General features: G+C 38.6%; 1 protein-coding gene across 6 annotated transcripts in view; it reads left to right on the top strand.

Annotated features, from left to right (window-relative positions):
• Nucleotides 1-3016: 3016 nt before the first annotated feature.
• PDSS2 (decaprenyl diphosphate synthase subunit 2) overlaps nucleotides 3017-15074 on the top strand; it is a 267741-nt gene continuing 255683 nt past the window's right edge. For 5 of the 6 annotated variants that reach the window (XM_060283789.1, XM_030882914.2, XM_070043476.1 and 2 more), the window contains exon 1: nucleotides 7698-8248. In XM_060283789.1, the coding sequence (XP_060139772.1) occupies nucleotides 7968-8248 (281 nt within the window). In that variant the 5' untranslated portion in view covers nucleotides 7698-7967. Of the gene's footprint in view, nucleotides 3037-7697; nucleotides 8249-15074 lie in introns of those variants that run through there. The other variant, XM_060283791.1, reaches the window with a different exon arrangement.

Raw genomic sequence — 15074 nt, 5'->3', positions numbered from 1 at the left:
CTGAGCTAATCCTAGTGTGACATTAACTAGCAGCATTGCTAGTCAATTCCACATTGCTGTTCTGTAGGGAGAGAAACCAGGAAAAAAGGAGAGCCCTCTTGGTCCATTTCCTCCCTAATTAGAGTTGCTCTAAGGTAAAACACTCAGATCATTAGATGTCAAGAAAGAACATGTGAACATGGGGAGGATTTGAGAAGGAAAATTAAAATGAAGAATTATAGTCATATATACTCTCCCACATCATCTTTGAAGGTTAATCTGTAAGATGGAGAGGACATTCAGTGATGTGGGAAATGCAGATTCCTACTGTAATGAGATTCCATTTTATACCCATTTGTTGTAAATTTTAAGAAGTCTGACAATATCAAATGTTGAGAGGGAGTGATCAACAGGATCTCTCGCAAACAGCTGGTGGAAGTGTAAATTGGAAAAGCCACTTTGGAAAGCTGTTGGGCATTATCTATTAAAGTTGAATATTCACATATCCTACAACCCAGTAATTCCAATGCTAGATGTAAACTTTTTTAACATGTGAACCTGGAGGCATTTGTAAACCTCCTCATGGCAACATTGTTGTAACAGAAAAAAGAAAAACATCTGGAAGCAATCCAAATGTCCATTGACAGGAGAAGGGATAAAGTGTGGTATGTATATTAAACAGCAGTCAAAACAAATGAACTGCCACTATAAACATCAATATGGGTGAATCTCAGGAAAACAATGTTGAGTAAATAAAAAAGGTCACAGAAAATTACATCTAGCATTGGATTTCCTTTTTAAGCTAAAAATAACAAACTAAATAATATACCTTTTAGGAATACATATAGTATTAAACTACGTGTCTTAAAAATCATGGGAATGATAAATACAAATTAAGGATAAAGGTAACCTTGGATTAGGAAGTAAGGAGAATGGGATGGAGGAAGGCCACACTGTCAGAAGTAAGCTATTGTCAGTATTCTAGTGCTTGTGCCGGTGGTGGGTTCACTATATATATTTTACAAGGATTTAAAATTATGAATTATATATTTGTAATTATAATTTATAAAAGATTTATAGTTTTTTAATTGTAGCAAAGCAAATTATCCTATAATTTAGCAACTTAAAACAATATTTGTTATTTCACATAGTTCCTTGGGTCAGGCATCTGGGTGCATCTTCGCTGGGTGGTTTGGCTCAGAGTTTCTCACGAGGTTACAGTAAAGCTGTGAGTCAGGGCTGCAGGCTCTAAAAGAGCTGGAGGATCTGCTTCCAAGATGGCTCATTCACATGGCTCTTGGCAAAAGGCTCAGTTCCTCAATACATGGGCCTCTTCATAGGACTGCTCATGACATGGCTTCCCCCACTAGAGCAAGTAATGAGAGAGAGAAAGAGACAGACAGAGACAGAGAGAATATGAGAGAGAGAGAGACCAAGAGGGAAGCTGCAATGTCTTTCATAAAACTAATATTGAATTAACACACCATCACTTTTGCTGCATGCTATTGATCACACATACCAACCTTGAGACAAAGTGGAAGGGGACCACACAAGGTACGACTATTCGGATGCAGGGGTCACTGGGCACCATCTTAGAGGCTGCCTACCACCATAATAAAATAAAAAAGAACAATGCATGGACCAATGATGAAAGTGTGTTAAGAAGCAATTATGTGTACCTGAAGCTGGAAAATAAACAAATAAATAAATAAATGCATTCAGTTCTGAAGACAACAGGATACGGGGGAAGGAGTGAGATGAGCTTTAAATCTAGCTCTACCACTTTCCAGCTTTATGACTTTGGGCGATTCATTTGACTTCCTTCCATTTATAAAAAAGGGATGAGGATATTTACTTGCCTCTTAAATTTTTTTTAATTATGAAAATATTCAATCATACATGAAATTGAATAACAAATACCATATACTCATCATCCTAAATCAACAACTTTCTAGATTTTAGCATACTTGCTTTATCTATTTTTTCCCCTCCTGAAATGTCATAAAGCAAGTTCCTGACACTGCATTATTCTATCCCTATATACTTTAGTATGTATCACTTAAAAATACGGACATTTTTCTTGCAGACTAACACATAAAATTAATAATTCCTTTGCAATATCTAATATATCAAAACTATGGCTCAGGTTTCTCTAAATGTCTCAAAACTTACTTTTTTACAGTTGGTTTGATAGAATCAGGATTTAAACAAAGTCTACACATTACATTTGGTTTGGTATGCCCCTTAAAAATCTTTCAACTTAGAGGAGTCCTTGTACTCATTCCCATTTTACCCTCTTGTCTTGTTAAATAAATTCAGTCAGTTGTAGAATATCTTACATGCTGGATTGGTCTGTTTGCTTCCTTGTGAAGCTATTTCACTTGTTCGTCTCCCTCCTTTGTTTCTAGAAAATTGGAAGTTAGACCTACAGGCTTGAGGAGATTTAGATTCAACTATATGGGCAAGAATATTTCATAGGTAGTTTTGTATACTTCATAATGCACCACACCAGGAGGCACAGCTATGTGGACTCCCCACTCCTAGTGATGCTGTCAGTGGTTAGTGGTTGCAGGTGGTGTCAGCCTGAGGCCTCCATTGCAAAGTTCCCCACCAACCTCTCATCTACTGATGATTGTTGCCTGAATTGATTATTTTGTAAGGAATTACAATATGGTGATTTCCTAATCCTATCCTTTATTCCCCTTCTATTAGGTGGAATTGTGTTATAAACTTTCTTTCACCAGCCTGAGCTATTTGGTTACCACATTAGAAGAGGCAGTTGTTCCCAGTTTCACATCCTCTCAGCCTGCCTCCTACTACAGCCATTGCTGAAGCAACCTGCTTCCTGCAGGTGTAACCTGACAGCATCTCTTCTCATACATCTCACGTTCTACCCCCAAGTTCCTCTGACTCCATGAAGGTGGGACATCTGCTAGCACTCACAGGACAGCTTAGAAATGTGAGGGGGCTAAGGTCCCAAGGGGAAAATATGGATCAATGGGCCGTGGAAGCTGGTTGATAACTGCTCCTCTCTTGCATCAAGCTGACAATTATGAGGTATATTCTACATAGCAATTCAAGGAGTCCCTGCAGGCTCAAGGCCTTATTGCCCACTGTGATGACTAACTCAAGAACACCCTTGTATTGACTTGCCCTGTTTCACTCTCCTAGTCATCCGCTGCTGTTTCCTGAGAATGCTGTCCAAAATATACTACCTAAAAGAAAGCCCTTGTCCCAGGTTCAGCTTTCAAGGGGGTAAGCCAGACTAAGACACCACTAAATGTAATTCTTTCAGGAAGGGCAGGATAAATGCTCAATTCTTTCATTATATTGCAAATACTCAATTAGTTATGTCTAATAATGAAAAAGATTTATAGGTCATCAATGAATTTCAATCAATTGTACTTGTCTTACTCTTTTCCGATGCTCAGATTGTCCCTTTTTCAGCCAGTAGAAGCTCCTTTATGCTGACAGCATTTTCCCTTTGACTTGTCCCATTAGACTTTAGACTTTAATAGCTTCTGGCACAACAGGGTGTCCCAGGCTCATCATGCACATTTCTAGCCCCAGACCTGATATCTGTCATTCCTCCAAAGAATGTCCTTCCTTTTAATTAGAAATGATGTATTAAAAGTACAATATGAACGCTAAAGGTGCTCATTGGTACACGATTATCATTACTTCTAGGACTTTTCAAGGGATAAAGCAAGTAAATTTTTTTCCTTCTTCAATAAATGTAAAATTTTCCTTGTTGGGATACAAGAAACATTTTTTTTTCCTGAAATGTACTTACTTATTTTTTAAAAATTTATTTTATTGAAGTATAGTTGATTTACTATGTTAATTTCTGCTGCACAGCGAAGTGATTCAGTTATACATATATAGATATATATATTCTTTTTCATATTCTTTTCCATTATGGTTTATTACAAGATATTGAATATAGTTCCCTGTGCTATACAGTAAGACCTTGTTGTTTATCCATTCTATATATAATAGTTTGCATCTGCTAATCCCAAACTCCCAATCCTTCCCTTCCCCACCCCCCTCCCCCTTGGTAACCACAAGTCTGTTCTCTATATCTGTGAGTCTGTTTCTGTTATAAGAAACACTTTTCAAAAGGAAAAATCATAAGTTCATACTATTTCCAATTCACCTTTAATCTTACATGGATTCTACTTACTCTGAAAATCATTCATAACAACTCTAATATTGGTTTTTACCTGTAATATACAAGAATAGTTTGAAAGTAATATTTCTACTAGCAATAAGACACTGAATGAAGTTTAAGACTTCTTTGTAAATCTATTTATCCTGAGAGCATATTCTTCCATGAATGTACAGTGAAAACAGTATTTTCTGAAGTCATTAAATTAATTACTTGGTGTGATTATACCACCAACTTAATATACAGTTAGGTAATTTGCTTCAGTTGTTTTCAAATTTTAGGAATCACATTTTTCTTTTGAGTTTAAAATTATTTTGAATATGTAAAATATATATATATGATTCTAAAGTCAAAACTATATAGTCAAGGTATATTCATCAGAGTACTTTGCTTGCATGCCTGTCCTTTCCACCTGTTTTCCCCCCTCCCAAATGTATAAAAATATATATTTGTAGTTCACCTATCTAAAAAAATAGCATACTATACTGTTCTGCACCTTGGTTGTGCTTTTGTTGTTGTTTAAAGCTGACATATTTTCTGGAGATATACGAGACAGATTTTCTGGAGATGGCCCTCATTCTTTTTCAGAGTTGCATAGTGTTTCATTGTATAGATCTACCCCAGTTTATTCAGCTAGTCCCCTACATATGGTTATTTGGTTTGTTTCCCGTCTTTTGCTATTACAAATAATAGTGCAGTGAAAAACCTTGTGCATAAGTCATTTTATATTTTGGGAAGGATTTCTGGAATTCGGATTTCTGGGTCAAATGTATATTGTAATTACACACAGTATATAAACATATATGTAATTTTGCTAGGGATTATCAAATTCCCTTCCATAGGTGCTGCTTACACAGCATTTTACATTCTTACTGGTAATATGTACCATCCCTGTTCTCTAGCCTGCCAACCCAGTAGGTGGTCAAACTTTTGGATTTTTGCTAATCAGATTATTGCCTCCTTTTATCATTCTGCCCCAAGATATATGCCATGCTTTCATCTACTTTTGGAAGAACTCTCTTAGCATAAACAATAGGTGATTGTTTTGAGGGTGATAGGAGGGTGGCTGCAGTATCTCTATCTATTTCCACTCACCTAATCATGGAAATGCTAAAGCCCAAAGCATACACCATCTGTGTTAAGACCTTGTATTTCCAAAGGCTGGTTCGAGTTTCTGGCCAAAGAAAAGGACATCAAATATGACCTCACTTCTTTCTAAGGTCAGCAGAATGCAGAGAGACAGCAAGTGAAGTCCACTAGTACTTTACCAGCTTCAGGATCTTTAGAAAGGTGAAGGAGGAACTGTGACCATCTTTTGTCAGCTTTCTGTCTCCAGAAAAATCCCAATGCCAAGGAGATGTCCCTGTGTATGGCTGGAGGTTTCCACAGATTGTAGAGTGACTACTCTCTGTATTCTTCCTTTATGCACACATTCACAGACATCCTCAAAATGACTATCATCAGTGACAGAGGAAGGGCAGAGTCACAGATTCTCCCTCTCTGCACCTCCAGAAGTCACTAGCAATTCAGATATCTCTTTAGTCAGACTCTAAGGAGTTATGTATTTATCTGGAAGATTAAATAATAAATACCATTTTAACCTTCTAAAAACTGATTATCATTAGGTATAATGCAAACTTTTAACTCTAAGAATAAAGGAAAGTGCTATTTATTTCAAGTAAATGGGACTAAAAGTCCCATGAATAATCAAAAACTTGGTTAATAGAGTATGACCAGAGAATAATGCTCTTGGCTTCTGTGGAGAAATTAAAGTACATGCTGTGAATTGGTATTAAGGAAATTGCATGAAAAGTTAGTCTTAAAGTACCATGCTGCTAAAGAAACAGCCTCAGGTGCACAATATATCACATTCAGTCCTTATCTCCCTTCCTTTTTTTCATGACTTCTTTCACCTTGGATAACCCAGAAGCTCAGGCCTTGTAACTTTTTAGAATGGTAAGGTAGCTCACTCTCCACATTTATTTTCATCTAGAACAGACCTGAATTTTATTGCCGGGAGTGTATTATCTCTTTCACAGGAATTGTTTTTGAACTTCGGCCTGCCTTATTTATTGGGCCAGACTGTTTTTAATACTTATGAGCATAATTCACTTTATCTAAAATGTACCCTTGAAAAGTTATGCCTAAACTGAACTTTTGGAAATAAAATTGGATTGTTAAATCACAAGGGAAATTTGCCATTCAAAGGGAGTCTGAAGCTAAACCTTTTTAGAGAAAGCATCTTTTGTGCAAAGTGAATAATTACTCCTTAATTTGCCCGTTTTTAAGTCTGAATTTTTTTATGTAGCCCGAGTCTAGTCCAGTATTAGGCATGATGCTAATTTTAAAAATATCAATCATGAATTTGAAAGGATTTTGAAAGTTAAAGAGTTTTACAAGCTATTTTTTTAGGGTGTAAAACTCGGTAATATATCTTTATTATTAACAAGGGTTTGTTAACACTTGTTTTGGGTGATGAGCAAGGGGTCAAGATGCTAGACATACATGATAAAAAATAGGTAGCATTACAGGACCACACTGACAACAATGAGAAGTGGTTGGTAACCTGTTACTTAGACAGTAATGTTGTAGCTAAGAACATGGATTCAGAAACCAGATTACCTGGGTTTACTTTCCTGCCTAGTGTGGCCTTAGGCAATTTACACGACTTGGCTGTGCCTCAGTTTCCTCATGTGAAACACGGAGAATACTAATATTATCTACTTAACGGGGTTGTTTTCAGGATTAAATGAACTAATACATGGGCTGTATGTAAGTGGAAGCACTAGAGTCAGTGGTAGTTTTGGATTCTCGACGGTGAGCGGAGCTTCCTTCTAGAAGTGTCTCTGTGCACCCGTTCAGGGGGCACTGCTGGTTCTGCCTGAGCTGTACACATGGGGCTCAGTGAGGCGGCCAGAGACAAGGAATGAGGACACAACCTGGGGAAATAAAAAACACCCTTTCTGCGGGGCTACGCCACCTTTCCTAGGTTGGGAGCAGAGGTCACGAGCGCTCAGCCCCACGTCCGGATTCTGCCTCCCACCTCACTCCACATGAGCCGTGGCCCACAGCTCCTGAAGCCCCACAGTCCGAGAGGCGGTCCTCACGCCAGTCCACCACCACTACCAGGGCTTGGCGGCCGATGGCTTCCCAGAGGAGCTGGCGCCTCCGCCTGAGCCCTTCCTTACGGAGGGCTGGAGGCCGCGAAAAGACCATTAGTAGACACCGACCCTCGTTCACGACACATATTTATGCGTGCCCACTCTGCGCTGCGCGGTGGGAATCCTACGACGATTCAGCTTCGTCCCAGATTCAAGGGGCTGGGGCACCACTCGGGGCCCACAACCCGGTCTCTGTCACCCTCTGTCCTCGCAGGCAGGGACGAGAATGTGGGAGGAGCTGATGTTTTCATCCTACCTCGCCTTCCGGGGTTCACCTCCAAAGCCCCGCCCCTCCGGGCCGTTCACGGCTGCGCCGTAAAGTAGGAAAAAATTCTTTGCCGCAGAACAGCCCGCCTCCGTTTTTACGGCAAGCCGCGTTTGACGCTCACAATATGGCGTTCCCCACTTAGGCAGTGCTGTGGCTGCTTCCCTAGATGGCCGTGGGCAGCGCTGACTTGGGGCTGTGGTCTGTCTAACCCAGGCTGCAGAAAGCTGCAGTTAAAGTTCGTTTCTGGTCACGGCTCCAGAAACCCACCCTCCTCTGAGGGTCAAGAAGCGCTGCTTCCTTCTAGTTCCCGCAAGTTCCTCATCTGCTTCTAGCTTGTTTCCCGCGCCACCTCCGGACACCCTCAAGACCCTGACACCCCCAGACTCAAACTATGAGCCTTCGGCAGCTGCTTTTGCGCTTGCCCTGTTATCTCGGGGCCTCGGGGCCCCGACGTGGCCCCCTCGACACCATCTCCTCGGTGGTCTCCTGGCGTGGTCAGTCCTCCAGGTCCCCGGCCCACTGGAACCAAGTGGTGTCAGAGGCGGAGAAGATCGTGGGCTACCCCACGTCCTTCATGAGCCTCCGCTGCCTGCTGAGCGACGAGCTCAGCAACATCGCTATGCAGGTGCGGAAGCTGGTGGGGACTCAGCACCCTCTGCTTACCACAGCCAGGTGAGCTACTCCCTCTCGCCCTGACACACTCGCACCCACTCGGGTCCTTTTTTCTGGCATATACACCCTTTCCTCCCTCTCTGAGACTGACTGCCTGCTTATTCCTTTTTACCTCTTCCTTTCCTCAGCCATCCTAGGCATTCGATGTTGTGTCTTCTCTATTCTACTCGCCTTAACTTACTAACTCTGCGGAGGAAGAATGAGAACACGTGCGGTTTTCGCGTTTTTGCTTCTTAACTACTGAAGGTGAAGTCACAGTGATTTGTGGAGAAATCGAGTAGGGATGTGGGTTTGAGTCGCTTCCTAGAAATAGTCTTTTAAAAGTGGGATAGGTTTATTTTCGGTTCCGCATTATTCGAGAGGTCACCTCTAAAAAGAATGGGGAGGGGGAGATAGGCCGAAAGTTAGTTACTTGCAACGTTTGTCTCAGGCTTGAAGTACGAATTTATCTAGTCAGTAGTCATTTTCCCCTCGGGATTTTTGTCACTTATGCTGAACTACTACTGTGAAATCTGCCATTAGGACTTTAAGGACCACAACTTTTGGTTCCATTTTTAAAAACTCCAACTTTTTATTAATAAATAATTTCAAACATACTGAAAATTTGCAAGAATAAAAATAATACAAAGAACATACTTTATAATCATATTCACCTATGGTATACACACATACGTATACTATTCACATGTATATGTAAACAGAATACATACACACACACACACACGCAGATATATTTTTCCTGAATCATTTTGGGGTACATTGCATATGTCATGGTCCTTTACCCCCAAGTACTTCATTTCATAAGCATAGGGATATTCTTTACATAACTACATTAATCAACTTACTTTTAATATTGATACAGTACTTTTATTTAATCTACCATTGATAGTCCACTTTTGTTAATTGACCCAATAATGTTTTTTTTATAGCATTCTTTCCTCTTTAGTACAGGATCCAGCCTAAGATGAGGTATTACTTTAGTTGTCATGTCTCTTTAGTCTCCTTCAATTGAGAATATTTCCACAGTTCTTCACTTTTATGACTGGAGCATTGGTTCTCAAATGGTGCAGTCTGCCCACTAGGGAACATTTGGCAGTGTATGGAGATGTCGCAACTGGGGCATGCTACTGGTGTTTAGTAGGTAGAGGCCAGGGATGTTGTTAAACACCCTACAATGCCCAGGACAGCCCCCTACAATGAAGTATTAGGTGCACCAAGATGTCAGTAGTACCAAGGTGGAGAAATCCTGGACAAAAATTATCTTTTTAAAAAATATTTTCTTTAAACAAAAAAAACACTTTTGAAATAATTGGAGATTCACATGCAGTTGGAAGAAATAATGCAGAGAGAGCCAATGTACCCTTTATGCAGTTTCTCCCCCCAGGCAGGATATTGACACTGATACAGTCAAGATGCAGAACGTTCCCATCACTATAAGCATCCCTCACGTTGCCCTTTTATAGCCACCCTCACTTCCCTTGCTCATCCTCTTGCTTTAATTTTTTATGAGACACTTGCTATTTCTTTGTTACTAGTTACCAAATAGCAATAGTAGAGTGATTTTATTTCTTGGCATCATTCCCGGTTATCAGGAATGTCATTTTATGAGTAGGCTAAACTTGTCCTGAAGCTGGAATGTTAGTTCTCCAGAGATTCTAGATGATACACACTCAAAACACACATACGTATATATTTTAAAGCTTATTAATGAAACGAATGAGCTTACCACCCAATTGAAGAAGTGTAACTTTATCAATCCTATTGAACCTATCAAACCTATTGAACCTCTTCACTGGTCCATCTCCCTGATCCCCACTCTACTGAGTTTTGTGTTTATTTTTCTTTCAGAAATTACACGAGTGTTTCCTTAAATAGTAATGTGTATAATTTTGCTCATTTTTGAAATTTATAAATATACTAGTTTATTGCATGCAGTCCTTTATGACTTGCTTTTAAATTCGACATTGTTTCTGAGATTTATCCCTGTTATGTTTAACTATACTTCATTAGTTTTTCACTGGTGTGTAAAATCCTACTGTGTAAATATACCACAGTCTTCTTTCGATCAGCCTTTGGGTTGTTTGCAGTTTTTGGTGCTATGAAAAGTGCTGCTGTGAATATGCAGCATGCGTCTCCTGGTGTACTTGTCTTGAGAGAATAAAGGCGTGTGTGCACATGTGTTCAGCTTTAGGAGATAGTAAATTGTTTTCCGAAGTGGTTGTACCAGTGTACGTTCTCACTAGCAGTGGCTGAGTTCAGGTTACTCTGTGTTCTCACAACACACGAACCATGAAGTGTCTTAATTTTTGCTAATCAAATAGTGGGTTTTTCTATATGTGATGGGAATGATAGTGTTAGCGGTGGAGGTTGTAGTAGTACAGCCAGCCCTCCGGATCTGTAGGTTCCACAACCACAGATTGAACCAAGTGTGGATCGAAAATATGCAGGGGAAGAAAAATTTCAGAAAGTTCCAAAAAACAAAACTTGAATTTGCTGTGCACCAGCAAATATTTTTATAGCATTAACATTGTATTTACAACTATTTACATAGAATTTACATTGTATTAGGTATTGTAGGTAATCTAGAGATGATTTAAAGTATAGGGGAGGATGTGCCTTGGGTTATATGCCATTTTATATGAGAGAATTGAGCATCCTTGGATTTTCATATCTGTGGGGGTTCCTGGCTCCAATCCTCCTGGACTGTATAGTACATTGTGCAGATGCATATTGTAGTCTCTGTAATAAAGTGTTGAAGTGAAAAGGGCAGAACTAGAAAGAGCCTTATTAATGTATGTATTCTGAGAAGTGCAGTTCATCTACTTAAATGTCAGAGCATCATTTGGGGTCTTAGAGAAGATTCCTTCTGAGGGCACCAGAGACACCCTAGATGAAAGCTTGTAAGACTGATGGCTCTGAAACTTCCCTGACTGTATGTAGCCTACCCTGCCTGCCTAGTCCCATATTACAGTGAAAGAATTGAAGAGGAACGAAATAGTAAGTTTCAGCAAAGTTGTAGTAACATATATAGATTATTTTGTAAGAAAAGGAGGAGCTAATCTGCATATAGTTTTATTACATTTATTTAAATTATTTAAACAGTCTAAACTCACAGGCAGCTAATGAACAAAAAACTTTTGGGGAGGGGGTTGTGCATATATCTGTTTTAGCAAAGAAGCAGGCATCTGATCCATAGGGTAGGCAGATTGTGGTTATTGTAAATTATAGCTAAAAAACATGGATTAAGCAGCTATATTGTTTCACGTACTGCACCTTACTTTGTTGAAATCTTGTGAGCAAAGAAAGCATTGATAATTAAGAGAGAGAGCCTCTCAGGATGCTATCCAAAGGACACAAATACCCCATAGAGTTAATATAGTTAGGACCATAGGAAATTGGATTTGGTAAATTCTTTTACTAGTTCCATTTTACATTATTTACTTAAATCAACATTCTAATCCCTTGGGTCATTTTACTTTTTGGGTAGATATACATGGTATTGATATATTAGGGGTGAATCATATCTTATGGCCCTAAAATTTAGATGTATAGTGACATTTATGGCAAACAGAAGGAGAAAAAAAGGAAATCACCGTAATTCAGTATTCACTACCTTCTCTTTCTTTACCTAAGTTATCTCACCAAGAAAAAGGAAAAAAGCCTAAAAGTATACTTTTATAACAATTTAATTGAGAAATGAGATTAAATTTAAAATCTTGAGATTTAGTGAGATAATGATCTTATTACTAGGAACAATGTAGCAATTAGCTAATTTTTTACTCTTGTTCTACATGTTCTAGTTTCTCTGTGTTGTAAGTTCCAATTAGATAAATAATCCTTAATTCAATGTTTATTAAAGCTTATGGAGGAATATAAAGAATTCTAAAACATGGACCATGTCCTTTGAGAATAGACATTGTGTTGGACACAAATATAGTTACAAATATCAAAAGGAGGTAAATGACTTGTTACTAATGAGTAGTAGAGATATATTAGCTATTGCATTTAGAGATACTGAAGTGGCCTGGCGAAAGGTAAACCCTGTATGATATTACTTAATGTGGAATAAAATATAAAACAATCTAGTGAATATAACAAAAAAAGAAACAAATTAACAGGTACAGAGAACAATCTGGTGGTTACTAGTAAGGAGAGGGAAGGGGGGAGGGGCAAGATAGGGGTAGGGGATTAAGAGGTACAAATTACTAAGTATAAAATAAATAAGCTACAAGAATATGTTGTATAACACAGGGAATATAGCTAATATTTTATAATAACTGTGAATGGGGTATAACCTTTAAAAATTGTGATTCACTATGTTGTACACCTTAAACATACACTATTGTACATTAACTATACCTCAGTAACAAAAATAAAAAAACTAAAGTGGCTGGAATAGTAGAGGACCTTTCATGAAGAAACTGGGATGTGATTGGGATAGATGGATAGAAATTACATGGGTAGTGTTTTAGAGTGGTGGTACTATATTACAATTTTTTTTCTTCTTGATTCTTTTTTCTTCTTTCTCAGGCTGTCATACCTCTACTAGGCATAGGGAGGACCTTAAAAGCAAGAATAATCAGTACAGTAAAGTAAAATGAACAGCATGAATGGAGCTAGAATAGCTAAAACAATATTGAAAAAAAAAACAAAGAAGAAAGTGGGAGGAGTCATTCTACCTTATGTTAAGCCTAATATATATAGCTTAATTGATCAAGACAGTGTTGTATTGGCAGCGGAATAGACAGATTGAGGGAACAGAATAGAGAACTCAGAAATAGATCAACACAAATAATACCCAATTGATTTTTGACAAAGGTGCAAGAGCAATTCAATGGAGGGAGGATAGTCTTTTCAACAAATGCTGCTGGAACAATTGGACAGTATAGGCAAGAAAATGAACCTTGACCTAAACCTCACACCATATTAAAAAAAAAGGTCTATGTAAAATGGAATTAAATGTGAAATGTAAAACTATTAAACTTAAGAAAACATAGGAGAACATTTTTGGGACCTAGGGCTAGGTAAACAGTTCTTAGACATGAAACCAAAAATGCAGTTCATTAAAGAAAAAATATAATAATTGGACTTAATCAAAATTGAAAACTTTGCTCTGCAAAAAGACCTTGTAATAGGATGAAAAGGTTAGCCACAGGAAGAAAACATTTGCAAATCACTGTCTGAAGAAGGACTTGTATCCAGAATATGTAAAGAACTCTCTAAACTCAGTGGTAAGAGAACGAACAATACAATTAGGAAATGGGCAAAAAGAGCCTTTAAAGATGGCAAGTAAGCATATGAAAAGTTGTTCAACATTATTAGCCATTAGAAAAATGTAAGTTAAAACCATGATGAGATACCACTACAAACCTATTAGAATGGCTAAAATAAAAAATACAATATGAAGTCCTGGTGAGAAACTAGATTTCTCATACATTGCTGATGGGAATGTAAAAATGGTACAGCCGCTCTGGAATACAGCGTGGCAATTTTTTATAAAATTAAACATACACTGAACATACAACCCAGCTATCACACTTGTGAGCATTTAGCCCAGAGAAATAATAACTTATATCAAAACCTATCATGAATGCTTGTAGCAACCTTATTTGTAACAGCCAAAAACTGGAAACAACCCATATGTCATTCAAAGGTGAGTGGTTGAACAAACTGTGGTACAACCATACAATGGAATACTACTCAACAATGAAAAGAAATGAACTATTAATGTGAATATACTTAACACTACCAAACTGTATACTTAAAAATAGCTAAGATGGTAAATTTTATGTGTATTTTACCACAACTAAGGAAAAAGTCAATTTCAAAAGTATGATTCCATTTATACAACATTTTCAAAATGACAAAACTATAGAGATAGGGAACAGATTAGTGGCTACTAAGTCATAAACTGTGGGGAACAGGGAGGAGTGTAAATACAAAGGAGTATATTGTGGTGATGGAACAGTTTAGTATCATGATTGTGATGGTAGGTACATGAATCAATACATGGTATAAAGTTGTGTAGAACAGTATATACCTACACACAAATGAACACAGGTTTTTGAAAAGTGCTGAAAATGGAATAAGGTCTGTAGTTTTGTTAACAATAATATACCAATGTTAATTTTTAGGTTTTGATATTGTACTACAGCTATATATTGGGGGAAGCTGGATGAAAGATACATAAGGACTTTTTATACAGTCAGTCCTTAACCATGAGTTCTGTGTCTGTGGATTCAGCCAACCATGGATTGAGAATATTTGGGGGAAAAAAATTCCCCAAAAGCAAAACTTGAATTTGCTGAGCCAGGCAACTATTTATATATAACATTTACATTGTATTTACTACTATTTACATGATATTTACATTGTATTAGGTATTGTAAGTAATCTAGAGATGATTTAAAGTATACTGGAGGGGGCTTCCCTGGGGGCTTCCCTCGTGGCACAGTGGTTAAGAATCCGCCTGCCAATGCAGGAGACATGGGTTCGAGCCCTGGTGCAGGAAGATCCCATGTGCTGCAGAGAAACTAAGCCTGTGCGCCACAACTACTGAGCCTGCGCTCTAGAGCCCGTGAGCCACAACTACTGAAGCCCGCGTGCCTAGAGCTCGTGCTCCGCAACAAGAGAGGCCACCGCAATGAGAAGCCCGCGCACCGCAGAAGAGTAGCCCCCACTTGCCGCAACTAGAGAAAGCCCGTGTGCAGCAACGAAGACCCAATGCAGCCAAAAAAAAAAAAAAAAAGTATACTGGGGCTTCCCTGGTGGCGCAGTGGTTGAGAGTCCACCTGCCGATGCAGGGGGCACGGGTTCGTAACCCCGG

Source organism: Globicephala melas, chromosome 14 (assembly GCF_963455315.2).
Source record: "Globicephala melas chromosome 14, mGloMel1.2, whole genome shotgun sequence".
In the NCBI taxonomy this organism is placed as follows: domain Eukaryota; kingdom Metazoa; phylum Chordata; class Mammalia; order Artiodactyla; family Delphinidae; genus Globicephala; species Globicephala melas.
The sequence above is the reverse complement of the archived record's forward strand: the minus strand, read 5'-3'. Positions and strand labels throughout refer to the sequence as shown.